Below are 15,930 nucleotides of genomic sequence, written 5' to 3' on the forward strand. Positions count from 1 at the left end.
ATGTCAGGCCAAGTGTCTCCTGCCCTGGAGAGGAGCGGCAACGGCAGGCGGACAGGCGAGGCGAAGACCACGGCGCAGCCCTCTGACAGCATCAGTGTCCGGGATGTCTCCTACACTGTCAGGTAGGGCCAGGGAGGGTGGCGTGGCGAGCCCCTGCCCGCCAGGAGCTGCTCTGACCCCAGGGACCAAGGGGAGAGGGTCTGGGACCGGTGGGCTTCAGCCCAGTAAAGAAGGAGGGACATTGCCAGGCTGCCCGCCTCATGGCGCTGGGCTGCCCGCCACAGGGGTAGAGTACATGGCTCGAGGGAGGCAGGGCCGGCCTGTCCTCCGGAGGGTTCACCAGTTCTTCTTCACGTGTCTCTGAAGGAGATGCTTTAGAAGAGATTTCCAAAGGTCATGCCCTTTCCCACTGCCTTTCTTACTGCTGCCAGAAGGATAAAGTGAGGCCCTAAGAAAATGGTCAGGTGGATTAACGGCTGGCAAACACTGTCAACAAATGAAGCCTCAGTTCAAATTTCCCCTTTTCATTGTAGTCTGAAAGCCTCCTAGCAGTTGTTCTAAAAAATCTGTTCAGACTTCATTTTATCTTCCAGATAATGCTGAAATTAAAAAGCTAAAGCCTGGGTGTGGGGGGGAAGACTTTTAAAAAAAATTTTTTTTTCCAATATTTTAAAATCCTTGCAGGCTCCCATCCCACATGCAAGTAGCTATAAACCATTCACTTGCTTTACACAAAATTTTTAACTCTCCTCCATTTAATCTTTTTTGATGTTTGCTTTCCAAGAGAACGTGTTGGCCCGTGGTGGAATATTCCTTCATATCATAAAAAATGGACCCGGCAAATACTTAAGGATGTTTCATTTCACATAGAGAGTGGCCAGATTATGGGGATTTTAGGAAACTCTGGTAAGTTGTTCCAGTACTTTAAAAGAAATAAGATTGGAGTTAATATGGGTGACTTCCACAGTGGTATGAAAGTGACTGAGGTCTGTGTTTTAAATAATGAGATTACAGCTGGTTTTAACCTCTGCTTTGTAGAACTGTGGTGCTTGGTTTCCAGATCTTCTGATCTTTCAATCTTCTGTCATCTAACCAACAATTATAACTTCAGTAAAAGATAAGGTTACTTCTAAACCCAAATGTTTCACTATGAAGTGTAAATTTGTATGAATTAAATGCTAATTTGCACACATTCTAGGTTTCCCACTTACTTCCCCTTAACTAGCTGCATTTTCAGGACCTATTTTAATGTTATTGAGAAAAAAAAAATACTTTCTTCTTTTCGTGCGTCTCCATCCAAGTGAGGCTACTGGTCTTGAAATAAATTTCATCTCATCACGTGATTAGTTTCTTTTGTTTGAAAGGATCTGGGAAAACAACGCTTCTGGATGCAATATCAGGAAGACTGGGACATAAAGACAACTTCTTTGGTGAAGTGTACGTGAATGGGCGTCAGCTGAAGAAGGAACAGTTTAGAGATTGCTTCTCTTATGTGCCACAGGTTGATTTCTGCATTTATTTTTGTGCAGTGTGCTTCCTCTCATGTAAAGAAAGTAAAGTTTCTAGTGTAATGGAGTAATGTAATCTGACTGTGATTTTACTAGTAAATTTGGTTCAAAGCAATTAATAAATTGTATGAATGAATGAAGGTTGTGTGAGCAGGGGCAAGATCTTAATTGCTACAGGACTAACTGCTGCTTCCTCTTCACCTTTTTTCCCAGAGTGACACTTTGTTAACATTCCTCACCATACAAGAGTCTCTGACCTACACTGCTTTACTAACTCTTCAGAAATGCTCCAACGACTTCATCAAAAAGAAGGTTTGTATTTTATTGTCTTCCACCAGAAAGGCAGACATGATGTCATGTAATGCTTTCACCAGCAGCACTTTCCATCCATGGCTGTGTTTTACGTTTATAAGGTTCTGTAATCCTCATTCTGCAAATGGGGAGAAATCCTCCTGCTGAGGTGTAAGACATAAGCTCTCTGGTGCAACCTGCTTCTGCAAGGGGCTTGTGCTGACGCTCCAGGGAATCACCATTATGCTGAGACAAAACTCAGTATTTTATACTTCCCCAGAATAGATGTGTCTTTCTGCTCCCTTATTTTGGAAGCCAGACCAGCACATTATGCTTCATACCTGAACTTCTAGTCCCACCTCTGAACACTTCATCTCTTAATGTCAATTAAAGCTAAAATTCTACTCATTTCAGAATATATGAAAATAAAATTTAAAAAAAATTAATTTAAAAAATATATTAAAAATAATTAAATGGCAATGAGGCCAGATACCTTCCAACTAGAGTGCACGCAAGCAGCGTATTGGGAAAGCCATAGCTTAAAATTATGTCTTTTTTTCTTTTGTTTTTTTATTTTGCGCACAGATATCTGAGTTGGACTGTGTTTAGTGTTTCTAAATAGTAATTATTTTCCAGGTAGATGCGGTTATGGCTGAGCTGAGTCTCAGCCACATTGCTGACAAAATAATTGGAAGCCGTATTTTTGTAGGAATTTCTGGGGGTGAGAGGCGTCGTGTTTCAATTGCAGCCCAGCTATTACAAGATCCCAGTAAGTACCACTGCATGGATTTTCAAAATAAAACAAAGCAGTATCACTTCATGCTCCTACCATGGGCCTCTGTAACCATGTTAAAATACAGAAGCATTTATATTCTGTAATTCAGCAAAAGCTAGTCTAGTAAAGACAGAAAAGGATGAGCAGTAACTCAGGTCTGCCATTAATCTATTAGTTGAACTTGGAAAGTAAACATTTATAAAATCTTAGGGATTGAACATAGGTTTAGACTTGCATTTATCCATTTTAAATCTCTCTGGGCTTGCCCTTCCTGTATGCAGTGTTGGTTGTGGCACATTAATTTATAGTTTTTCAGTGCATTAGAGCCATACAAATGCAAGCATTGAGCTTTATAGTAGAGTAGCAGCCATTGAGCCACATAGGTGTGAGCACCATGTATGTTCCAAAAAAATTCCTAAGAATGAAAATCAAAGCAGAGTAACTAGAAGGATGAGCCACAGGAAACAGCACTGTAAATTTTGTCAGTTTTGAGATAGTTTCTTAAAGGTGCCAGAATCTGATGGAGTGAATATATAGCACACATTTACTGGATTCTGGAGTCCTCATAGTGGAGGACTATAGTGCTGAAACTGCATACCAGGCAGGAAGGAGCATTTAAATAGTGAAGTGAGCTATAGTACTGCTACTGGTGACTCCTGGAAAATTCATTGGGTGTAGTTATTGCTCAGTAAGGTCACTGAACGCTATAGTAAACTCTATAGTCATTCTGTGTAGATAAAGCTACAGAGAAATCTCTCCTCCCCCCTTATCCTAATCAAGATTGAACTGCCCTGTTCTGTGCTATGTCTCATGTATGTAAAAAGAATTGATTTGACTGTAACTTTTAACCTTCCATGTGCAATGAAATAATAAAGAAAACACTGTAAAACCCCCCACCCCTCTCATCTATGGAATTATATATGATGTATTTTAACAACTCTTAGTTTGTTCAACACAAATTCTGTATGTATATATAGATTTAATTCAGATTACAACTTCTAGCTAATTATGTCAGTTATATTTATATTTGTATGCATGCTGAAATTTATCATTATTGTTCTTAGAAGCAGATGTCTACATCAAATCTATTTTGGTAATTTTGGTAATTTTCAGATTTCACCTGGACTTAGAAAACTATGATTATGCTCTGATCCTGCAGCAGTTTTTTGTGTCCTTATTCCTAGTCATTGAAACTGAACCACTGAAGCTAACTAAAACTGAAAGATCATGTAATATCTATGCATACTCTGCTTTACACATGGAACTTTACATGTGATGTAATTTCTATACTATTTCTATACTATTTGCCAAATTAGCTTCAAAGGCAGAAGGTATAACATTTACTCCCCATTTACCTGAGTTTCAATGCTATTCCTTGTCATTTCACAGAGGTCATGCTACTTGATGAACCAACAACAGGGCTGGACTGCCTGACTGCAAACCAGATTGTCTCGCTTCTCTCAGAGCTTGCACACAGAGACAGGATTGTGATTATCACAATTCATCAGCCCCGCTCAGAACTCTTCAGGGTAAATGATATCTACTCACTATTTGCTTTTTTTACCAGGCTTTTTAGTACCTAGTTTATTTTCAGAATAAAAGTACAAGATCTAGTATCGTTGCCTTCAGAGGCTCTCTTTCTTCCCCCCTGCATAAATACAGGCTTGTCTTGAACTTTACAGCTCTGGCCTTCTGCCAGTCATAGGGCACTTTGGGACACGTACTGCCCTGCGAAAATAGTATGCACACTGACTGCGTACCTAACCTTTGTGTTATGCAGCTACCCAAATCAAAAACACTGGGAGAAGCCATGTAAATCCCCACTGTGTGCAGGCACTGTAAAAACTAGCACTTTGTCTTTACGTAGTTGTATTTCAGTAACACTTGCAAAGCGAGAGAGATAAAGCCATGATTTGGAATGGAAAGGAAAAGAAAATAAATCTTCTTCTTTCCTCTTTCTGTCAAGTGTTGTGGGTACACCGTGGTCATGTGGTGGGGCATGCTTGCCTTGCAGGGCTTGTGCTGGGCAGAGCATTTCTCCCTTCCCCTTACTGTTTCTCACTTTGCTCTTCTGACACATCCACCACTCACCACGTGAATGCACCGCTTCCCTGGCTGACTGAATTGAGGGGAAGTGGTCATGAAGCCAGAGGGGAGTGACAGTGCTTTTCTGGACTGAAAGCAGTCCTGGTGCCTTGGGAATATGGATTGATCATAGCTGGTGGGAACCTTGCCCTGGCAAATCTTCACCTGTAGAGCAGTGCTGTTAAAGTCCTTAAGCACTCCAGGATAATCTTCCCAATGATTTGGGGATTTTACAGACTGGGGCTATTAAGCACCAAAGGAGGTCAGTCAGTAAGTGAAGGTGCATTAGAAGTGAAGTCAGAAATCCAGAGCTCCCATTTCTGCTTATGGATTTCCTCCATACACTGCTGTCACTGACAGTTTTGCAAACCTCTACTTTTAAGAGCTTAAAGATGTGTCATCTTGCATAACCACCAAGAAGAGTGAAACAAAAGACAAACTTCCTCTGAGAGAAATATACTAAGGAAGCTTGAACGTGTCAAAACTCTTTTTTCTGTCAAAGCATTTTTGTTACCAAAACAGTAGCTGTACTCAAGAACTGCACTACTTCTCAGTGCATATTGCTAATATATTAATTTGCCCCCCACAGTTATTTGACAAAATAGCCATCATGAGCTTTGGAGAAATGGTTTTCTGTGGGAACCCTATGGAAATGATCACGTTTTTTAGTGACTGTGGCTATTCTTGTCCTGAGCAATCAAATCCTTTTGACTTCTATGGTAAGTTTGTCTAAGTTGTTTTGGTAAAAATATGGGTTTCCTTTAGGCAAACAAGTTGTTTTCTCCCTCAAATTGCAGTTTTTACAGAGATAGAAATGTGTTCGAATTCTCCCCCAACTTTGTAATTATTCTCAGCTCAGAGAAGAGAGAGGGCTGGGCCCATTGTAACCTCCACTGATTCCATAAAACAGCAAAAGGTCTGAAACACAGCAGAAGGGAGTAAACTACCAAACAAAAAGGAATCTCAGCTTCATGAAACCTGTGGATTCCTGACAGCATCTCCCTATGGCTTTCCACTGGAAGCTGGAAAATCAATTTGATCCCAAAGCTGTGGAAAGTCCCATGCTCTTACGGACTCTGACACCAAGCAACTGAAAATAGTTGTTGCCTGGAGGGAAGGATGGCGAATAAATATTGGATGACCTGAGGCATCAGTTTCCAGAGATTCTGAGTTTGAGTTTTCTGAAAGTTTGGGGAGTTGCTAATACCAGGGTGAGCTACTGGAGTTGAACGGACAAATGCATCAGGAGACGATGATAGCAAGCTGTTGGCAAAAGCTGAAGAGTGCTCTTTTACCAATTCAGAATGAAAAAAAGCATCAGCGTGAGGCTTAGGAAATGAGGCTTCGTTTTGCTGCAGGACATCTGTGTACCTGAGCCATGCAGATACACGTTTGAAGAGAATGTGTATGTGTTTGTGCATGTATGTGTACACATATACATACATGTATTATATCTCTCTTTTTAAATCTAGTATGTAGGCTGATTTCTGACAATACTAGCTGAGCATTAACCTGGGGAATTTGACCAATACAAAAAGCTGCATTCAGAGGAGGCAGTGTTTTCCTATTGTCTAGATGGCATCTTAAACTCCGGGAGAAGAGAGGATGGTTGTTGACATGAAGCTGGAATGGGATGAAGCTGAAAATACTGGTGTGACAGTGAGGATAATTTTGCCTTCATGAATTTGAATAGTCTTGAAAAGCATAGATGATTTGAGATTTAGACCCACTTTTAAAAAAGCTTGGTAAAGAGAGTACTGCATTCTTCAAATGTCAACCTTTGAATGTGACAAGAAAGGGAAAAAATACAGTTTAGAGCAAAGAATCATCAGAATATTTAGTCTTTGGAAAATTGGTAGTTTATATTTTTTGTGTGATTTAATGATGTGAAGGAAGGGACAGATTCTGATATCATTTACACCAACAGCAGAGGAAAATAGATCCTATGTATTGAGTGTGGATTATATTATTGAAATGTCACATGTTGTGTCTATTAAAAAAAAGTACAAACACATGGTAGGCATTAGCTATTTGGTCTAGGGACTAGTCAGTGTTATCTTTTTTTTTTTTTAAAACACACCTGCTTGCCATTTATTTCCTGTGTGACTTCCAGCAAGTCACAGTGGCCGAGTTTTAAGAAGTGCATCTGCATTTTGTATGTTCATATTTACAGAAGTGAAGACTTAATTTTGGATATGTTTACCATTAAAGGCAATTTTGCTGAATTCCAGCTTTCAGAACATGAGGGCAGAATTCATAAGCTTAATTCAGGTTTTGAGGACAAATTAAGAATCTTGGGTGAGGCCTCCTTTTCATTCATTCAATTTGTATTTTGAAGTTGAGCATAACCCTGTAAAACTGAAATCTAAGGATGACAGAAACCTTAGGAATAAATAACAGATATAGACATCTTATCAGGTGTAGAAAAGTAAGATAATAATCTGCAGGAACAGCTATTCCTGAGAATGACCGTCTAGTTTTTGAAACCTTAGATAATTCTTTGCTATTAGGGAAAAGGAAAATTTCTAATGCATTTTAACATTATTGCTGAATCCGTATGACTTTTACAAAGAGCACATACAAAGTTCCCATCTGCCAGTAAAAGAATTGCTGGTATCAGGAATAGGTATAGGTGGATTTATTAGAAAGGAACATTAATTCTGTGAAATATTTATCTTTTGTAAATTCCATGGCAGTAAGTAATCTTTTCAGCTTGGACTGAGCCTGTAGGGGAATTTGGCCTGCTGAACATCTGCTAACTTCACATTAAACCAGAAGTATGTCTGAGAAGGAGGTGGGTGAGACTCAGTGCAACAATGCAGTAACAGCTCAAGTAGAGAAGAGCAGCGTCTCTGCAGCGTGAGCTCAGAATAACTGAAAAATAAAGCTCCATGGTTATGGAGGAGCAGACAAGGGGGAATCAGAGAGCCGTGTCTGAGCATTTGCCTGAGAAATTGAGAAATACATAACCAGAAAGTCACCTCTTCATCCTCATCCACATTCATCCTCAGCTGGTGCTCTGTCTTGCACATGGCAGCAGTAGCACTTCACTGGTGGCGCAGCTCTGTGCTGTGCAAGGAGAATGCTCAAGGTCTGACCAGCACACCGCTCAGTCCTTGCATTTCCAGATAAAGGACTTGAACTTCAGGGTCCTACAAAGGCCACAAGACACGGAGATTTGTTGTGGCTGCACAGTTAGTCATTCATGCTGGTTCTAACAGAAGGGAGGTGTAAAAGAAACCTTGAATACTTTCAGTGGACCTTTTCTTCTTTGCAGCTTTTAAGATAGAGACAAGGAAAGGTTAGTTGCAGGGAGGGAAAAGATATGAAAGGAAAGTGATGTGTATATATAGTAAATGCTTTGTAAATTTACAGTGGATCTGACATCTGTGGACACTCGAAGCAAGGAACGTGAACTTGAAACCTACGGTAGGGTTCAGGTAATTGTATCAGCCTACAAAAACTCAGAGATCTTCAGCAAGGTACTGGCAGCCATTGAAAGAACAAAGTGCATGAAAGAACTGCCACCAATACCATTCAAAAACAAAGACTCACCTGGTGCCTTTTACAAATTATGGATTCTTTTACGGTAAGACTTCCCCCCCCCCCCCCCTTTTAAAGAAAAATCTTTTTTTCTTATCCACTAATTTTTCAGGGTTTTTCCCCCCATATATAAATACACTTTCTTGGTTATTTTGGTCTACCACTGTACTTGTCCCTGTCTTTTTTAATATATTACCTTTTGTGGACACTCTATGTAAGATTTGTTCAAAGCTAAATACCCTACCAGCATGTGGTCAGTCATAGCTAACAAGTGTACCGTTACTGTTTTGTTTCATTATCAGGAGAACAACAAGAAACTTCTCCAGAGATAAGATGGGCATCATCATGCGCCTCCTCCAGAACCTGTTATTTGGCTTGTTTATAGCATTTTTCCTTCTTAGACTAAGGAATGACCTGGTAAAAGGAGCTGTGCAGGACCGTGTGGGGCTTGTCTACCAGTGCGTGAGTGCCCCCCCCTACACAGGGATGCTCAATGCTGTTGCCCTTTGTGAGTTTCTGTCCTGTATTATGTGCAGCAGCAGGTATTGCTGCCACTATTTGGTAACAGGAAAAAGCCTTTTTTGAAGAAAGTAGTTTAAAGAATCTTCACACTTTTAGGTAATAGAACAGATACACGAGCATGAAATTAAATGTGAAGCAACAGGAAGCTTTGCACCACAGAAAAAGATTAGCCCATCAGAGGGGCTCCAGGTTCACTGCGCTTAATGAAGGAATATGCCCTGATCCCTGCCTCTCCTGTTTACAGCTGGCCTGTCTGTGGAGGCTTTATTCTGAACTGTGCAAGAGCCCTTGACTTGCCTGCATGTAGCATTATAAAGGCAGGACAAAGTCTACGTCTCTAGCTAACATCTTAAGTGAGATCAAAAGCAAAGACATGGAAAGGATGGAAGTACAAAACAGCTTTGACAACACTTAAGCATAATTAGATTTAAGAGTATTATGTGATGATTAAATTCTTCTGAGAGGATGTTTCTCTTACAACTGTCATAGTAAGACCAAGAGTAGTTTATATTTACAGCCCTAAAACCTGCTCTGCTCATATAGGGAACATACACTGCTGTCATCACCTTGAGATCGGAATATCTCAAGAAATTTTTGCAGTGATGGCAGTTTTTTCATGTCTTTAATTTGTATCTGCAAACAGACAAGGCTGTCCTGCATGCATTTAGCCTCTTTCATTAAGCTTCCCAACATTTGCAATCTTCAGGGAGCATGTTTTGCATTTAGTAGTGGGGCGAAAAGTGATCAGACTGCTTTAGTCAGAATGCTTCTGATATATTCTCAAAGTTGTCTCTGTGCTTCAGGTAATTTTTGCTAGCAAAAAGGCTTGGTCTCGTTATTCAACGGTGATTTAATTTAATTTTTATATATTTAATCCAGTCCTACCTTTACGTGCTATCAGTGACCAAGAAAGTAAAGATGGCTTGTATAAGAAGTGGCAAATGCTTTTAGCCTATATAGTACATTTCCTGCCCTTCAGTGTCATCAGCGTGGCAATTTTCAGCACCTTTATATACTGGTAAGCACTTGTACCATCTATTGGATTGTTATGTTCTTTTTGTTATCTGTTTCAATTCCCATGTCAGCAACAGGCCCCCTGGCATGGCTTCCTGCTATTGTTTCTCAGAATAATTACAGAGAAAGCTTAAGGAAAGATGACAAAATTTTAGCCCTTCTCTTTCAAGCAGTGTTAAAAAACATTCTGAGTAAGTTAACAGTTCTCTAGGTAACTTGGGAAGTTTTAATGGGCCTGGAACATTTATCATTCTTGTGTCATACCAAAAGCAGGAAGTGTCATTTTACATTACATTTAGAAAGATAGGAAATACGAGAAAAAGTGAGGAAGACAACAGTAGGTACGACTGTAACAAAGCTTTGTGTTTCCTGGGACATTTGGGGTTTAGCTACAGCATATGGAAGTGATCAGACATGGATCCCTCTCTTCCACTCTCCAGAGAAAGGCACTAAAGTGGATTTCTGATAGTGGGAGAAAGGGTTTGATTGTAATGCTTACATTTTCCCCCGCCCAGTACATTAATTTCCTCGTATCATTGTGAAGTAGTACCTCAGAATGGGGTGATGAAATATTTCATTTGTTCATTACCTTATCTATCATATAGGTCTGCTCTTCTTTGTTTCTGTTCCATTAGTTTCTCACCTTCCACTTGCTTGTTCTGAACTCAGTAGAGTCCATGGCTGCTTATGTAAGCTAATAGCAAAATAATAAGAACCAATTTCTGTCTTTCAGTCTTTTTCTGGGTTTTTTCCTTGTTTGTTTTCTTAATTATGAAAAGAAACGTGTAGTGCACTGAAGTTAATTTATGTTTTCACATGACAGTTGACAGTAAAGTTGCAAATCAGATGGCAGTCTATAGTAAAATGTGTACAAATGAATGCCAGGCTTGGTTTGTGTCCTGGCTGCATGTTCTCTGGTTAGCTGTTGAGAAATGATAACTGGATAGACCCTTGTAAAAGAAAAAAAGTGCAGGAGCTATTCTGCTGTAGCTGTGTGTGTCAGTGCTCTTATTCTGCAAGAAGATGCCCTTGGGCAGTTTGAAAATGGAGGAAGTAAAACTGCACCAAATCACTTGGACTACTGAATGAGAACTTCTGCACAGGGAGCTAGTCTGCCATGGGAATTTTGCAATAGCTGTTTTCCCAGCTAGAAAAACTTGGGAAAAAAGATCACTGTTATCTTCGTCCTCCTGGTCTGTAGTAGGTAATGTGGGGAAGTGCTCAGCATTCACCTAATTCTTTCCATTTGGGATCTCAATAACTGTCAGCTCCTAGATGAAAAGACAAAAGCCCTGAGAGGAGATTTCTGATCCTCTAGATGTGAGGACTTGCGTGCATGGGTTGTTTTTTTGTAGTTTGGTGCTGATATTAAAAGTAGCAGTTTTGTCCAAGCACAGCCCTCTTTTTCTTTGTCCCCTTAGCTACCTGGGCTTTTATTTCTGCAAGCTGTCAGTGCTGCCTGCTTCAGGCAGTGCTCCCTGAGAAGTCCTTTTTCACAGACAAGCAGAAATTACTCCTCCTCCCACTAAGCGTTTAACCAGAACCCTTCTGTTTCTACCTGCTAGTGAGCTGGTTGCCGAGAAGGCAGCCATTTGGAAAGCACCTTTTCAGGCTCAATGTGAGAAGGTTTGTGGAGCTCCTGAAGATCACGAGTCACTGTTTGTCATGCTCAGTCTTTAACAAACAGGCAATTTGTATGGGCAGAGACTTTGCCCTTGTGCTTTGGTAGCTTCAAATACAATCAACAATAAAGAGTGTGGTTCCGGTTAATGGATAATATTTGCAGATATTAGCTTCCACCTATCTTTGCTATCTTGTGGTTGGAAGCCATCAGTGATGTGTCAGAGTGATTTCATAGTGCCCTTAGACCTCTTAGGGCAAGCAGTTTCATTTTGAAGATTGTACCTGTGCAGGACTAAACTTTCCCGGGTGGACTAACTTTTGGAGAGGCTTTGATAGCCTCTGGTATGTGTTCTTACAAGCCATTTCTCTCAGAGTTTGTGTTTATAGGATCAGACCCAAACTCTTACCTGATCAGACACAAGGCAGGTCTGGCTGAGAACAAATACAGCCACTTTTGCAATCAAGTAAATGCACTCTGTTTATGCAGATTTTCCTAGCTAAAGATATTTCTGGGAATTGTTCTAACAGTTTATATCATTTTACCATTCTATTGCTGTAATATTTCCTCTTCTGAGGTCTTTTTCCTTTTTCCTTCTCTTTTAGGCTTTCTTCTCTTTCTATTCCTACCCCAAATTTACTAGCCTGTATCTACATAGCTCTGGGTACTGTATTAGAGCACCTCAGAGAAGATGGTACTTTCATGCTAGGACTTTGGAAAGCTTATTTCTTTTGCATCAATCTGTGATTAAAGGTTGTCAATAGCTGCTAGCTTGTGGAATGTTTAATACTTAAAGAGTCAATGTTCAGCCATATATTTATAATAGAGATTATTTTGGTGTTATGAAAAATGCTACAGAAAAGCAAAACTTCTATTTTAAGATCATGTTCAAACATCGTGGATTAAAAAAAGGACATAGGGCCTTGCATTGCACAATGAAAAAGAAAATAAAATGTTAAATAGCTGCTTGTTAGCTAAGCAAGGCATGCAGTCTGTACCTAGCGTGAGGCAATTTTGGTATGAGGTATTTTGGAAAAAGAGTAATATGTCACCATGTAATAAAAAGTTCTGTCATCTGTCATATACACTGTAAGCCTGAATTAACTTTGCCAAGCAATTGCTGGCCTCTCTTAACTTTTTAATCTTTAGTACAGATTGGGAGGACTTTATTCATTCGGTTAGCTAAGGAAAGGCTGGGAAGAGCATGTTGTATTAGAGTGCAGGAGTATGGAGGAAATTCCATTTGGATTAATTACATGGGTGGCGAATTCAATTAGCCTTCCATTTAACTGAGTATATCCATTTTTACATTTGCATGCACAGTATCAGAAGTGCTAAATTCCATCTGTTAATTATCTGCATAAAGACATTCTTTAAATATGTGACTTTTGTAAATAACTCTCACTGCATAGACTCTAAAAGGAGGAAGATGTTAGTTTAAGGGCCTGTAAAAGCCACAGTGGTTATCTTGAAACAACGTGGATTTCTGCTACAATTACATCTTTACACTACTGTCTTTAATCTAGATGGAGAAAACCTAATATATCTGCATTTATGGCACTATAAGAAGTGGATGTCCTTTATGTTAAGGCTCCAAACATACTAAGGGTCAAACTGTTCACTTAATGAGCTGTAATTGCAAAAAATAAACCAAAAAAAAAGCTAAGTTCCAGGTTTAGAACCCAAACGCTGTTAAAATGTTCTTTTTCTCATTTTTGTACAGGACTGCAGGGTTGTATCCTGATGCTTCCAGATTTGGAATTTTCTTTGCTGTTGTCTTAGCATCACATATAATTGGTGAACTACTAACACTTGTTATACTTGGCGTGGTTCAAAATCCAAATATAGTCCAAAGCGGAGTGGTGCTACTTAATTCGGCAGGCGTGATAGTGGGAACAGGACTAGTAAGGTAGGAAAAAGTTTTACTTCATAATAGTGTTAATGTTAAAATAATCTACCTATAGAAGAGTTTCATGAACAGTCTGTGTTGCAGAAGCACAGTAACACACAGGTGGCAATGGAAAGAGAGTGTGGCTGAGATACCCTTCAGAGGTAGAACTACCTAATCATGTTAGACCTTGTACTAAACACATAAAACAGACACTTATCAACTTTAGATATCAACAAAGTTATTAACTTTTTTTTCTTTTTGCAAATAAATTGAAGATAAAACTGAGCAATTAATATCTGTCAGCTCAGCTGAATTCTTTTACTTGTGCCAATATTATGACATGAAAGGCTGTGCTCATTAAAGGAGCCTACCAAAAAAAAGTTCCTACAACTTCTAGTAACTGCTGGAACTTATCAGACATTAAGCACTGGGAATGATGGCTTAAAAAAATAAGTTGTTCTCAACTATCTTATTAGTGTTATTCTCCAGTTTAGCCATTAAACTTTTCAGACACCTTTTATACCTGTGCAGACTGAACTACATAAAAATAATAGTGTAGTAAGTACATGGGAAAGTTATGATTCACATGCTCTATTACTGTGCAAATAAATGTTTTTGAATTGTAATTGCATGAAATTTGAACATTTTCTCCTTGTTTTTGTCAATACTGAAATTACTGGGTTTTTGAGAAACATACCAGAATAAATGTATTCTTGTCAAAAGTTTTCTTGAGATGTTGAGCAAATAGGATATGCTCACCTGAGATCCTTCCAGTGGAGATGAAGTAAGCTTAACACTAGATGATGTCAAGTTGTCCTCAAAAAAATCATGAGTCTTCACAACGTTGATGATGCTTTATCTCTTCAAAGTTGATCTCAGCTAATGCTTTCTTATTCAATAAAACTAGATAAATATCTAATTATTTGGTCCCTCCCTGATTTCAGGACTATGTATGTTTATAGTGACAAGACAGCTATTCCTTCTACCATAGTCTAATGCCTTAATGATAACTTTTAAAAAGTATTAGAGTGGTTTCCAACCTTATTTTACAGTAGAGACATTGCTAATTAATATTGTGAATCTCTTTGATTAAACTTCATAGGCAGTGAAGGATATTAAAAATAGCATTGAGATTTGGGTTGATGCTTTTTTCTGATCATTTGTTTAATTATAAAGTCTTGCAGCATTTCAGGTGCAGAAATTGCCCAGTCTTGTTGAATAATGTTATTTCAAAATTTTCATACTTTTTCTTCTCATTATTTTTGCTTCATTTTTGTTTTGTTACTATTGTTCCAGTGAATCGTTATTGAGTCTTTTTTGGTTTTGAAGATGGAGTTAGGGGGTGGTGGTTTCTTACTTTGGAAGCAGCACATTTTTGCAACTAAGGTTTATATTGGGTCTTGTCATTTTCAGTTTATCACCGCAATGTGAATAGCAAACAACTTCATAGAATTATTTGTGACTGTCCATAAACAAGTCAGGGCTGAATGTTATGACACTGTACCAAAGTCAGAGACAGCCTTCATGGTTATCTCTTACATTTAGCACTAAGACAGACTTTATGTTTGAAAACCCCACAGGTACAGCCAAGAACTGTTTCTGTAGCAGGCTACGACCAAAGCTTGTTTTAATTTGGAGTAGAATTGTCTCTTGGAGTGTAGCAAAAGCCAGTTTAACTTCTCTGTTTCTTTAAGGACCATCGAAGAAATGCCAACAGTTTTTAAAATACTCGGTTATCTTACCTTTCAAAAATACAGCAGTGAAGTTCTTATAGTCAATGAATTTTATGGCTTAAACTTCACATGTGGTAAGTGTTCAAAGAAAAAAGAAAAAAAGCAGCCTTAAGTCCATTGTAAATAATTTTAATGAGATGTCGATGCTTATTTTCCTTCCACATACAATAAAAATATCCTGATAAAGATAACTTGTGAGTTGTTAAAAAAAGCTTATTAATTGGTAAAGACTATAACACCATATCAGCAAGCTAGACAAAATTTTGGCTCTTTTTTTTCCTGACCATTTCTCATTCTTTCAGTTTTCATCTTTCTCTTCCTCATCTGTTCTTTTATCCCCCCTGTGGGGGCATTTTGGAAGGTAGACTTTGCAGCCTGTTAGGAGCTTATTGGAGCAGTGTTACACAAATAGAAGATCGATAGAATTGCACAATGTAAGAGCAAACATCAGTGCAGGGAGCACTGACAGGTAACACCTGACCAGATGTTTCCTCTAACGCTAGTGAGGCTTCAGTTCAGATACGTTACCCCGGCACATACTGAGCAGCTGGGATCTGGCAGGCTGCGCGTTGCCGGTTGTCAACATGATAATGGGCAAAACAGCAGAATGGATCAGGTAGGCAGGGTCAGTAGCTAACATCCATCAGTGGGGGTAAAACTTACAGCTTTGGACCTACCCTAAGATACTGTCTGCTTTGTAGCCAGGTGTCTGTGCTCCTCTCCAAGGCTAGATGTTCCTTATCCATTAATCTCTCCTGTCCCTCTTCAGTACAAGAGCATACATGGCAACTATTAGAAAACGAATCCATGACCTCAGTAGTAATAATAAGCATGTGCCCTTCAGACAGGCTCCATTTCTTGAATTTTGGAAGCACTCAACAAATCTGAACACTGTAAGTCTGCCACATTGGGCAACTTGCTTCTTGAAGCCCCTCCAGATAATGTGT

General features: G+C 39.2%; 1 protein-coding gene across 1 annotated transcript in view; it reads left to right on the plus strand.

Annotated features, from left to right (window-relative positions):
• ABCG5 (ATP binding cassette subfamily G member 5) overlaps window positions 1-15,930 on the plus strand; it is a 17,177-nt gene continuing 1,247 nt past the window's right edge. The window contains exons 1-12 of the mRNA XM_074863578.1: window positions 1-122; window positions 785-906; window positions 1,365-1,501; window positions 1,722-1,820; window positions 2,436-2,568; window positions 3,964-4,103; window positions 5,249-5,378; window positions 8,035-8,248; window positions 8,505-8,710; window positions 9,604-9,742; window positions 13,083-13,268; window positions 14,945-15,063. Of these exons, the coding sequence (XP_074719679.1) occupies window positions 1-122; window positions 785-906; window positions 1,365-1,501; window positions 1,722-1,820; window positions 2,436-2,568; window positions 3,964-4,103; window positions 5,249-5,378; window positions 8,035-8,248; window positions 8,505-8,710; window positions 9,604-9,742; window positions 13,083-13,268; window positions 14,945-15,063 (1,747 nt within the window). The remainder of the gene's footprint in view (window positions 123-784; window positions 907-1,364; window positions 1,502-1,721; window positions 1,821-2,435; window positions 2,569-3,963; window positions 4,104-5,248; window positions 5,379-8,034; window positions 8,249-8,504; window positions 8,711-9,603; window positions 9,743-13,082; window positions 13,269-14,944; window positions 15,064-15,930) is intronic.

The sequence above is a fragment of the Strix uralensis genome, chromosome 3, assembly GCF_047716275.1.
Source record: "Strix uralensis isolate ZFMK-TIS-50842 chromosome 3, bStrUra1, whole genome shotgun sequence".
Lineage (NCBI taxonomy): Eukaryota > Metazoa > Chordata > Aves > Strigiformes > Strigidae > Strix > Strix uralensis.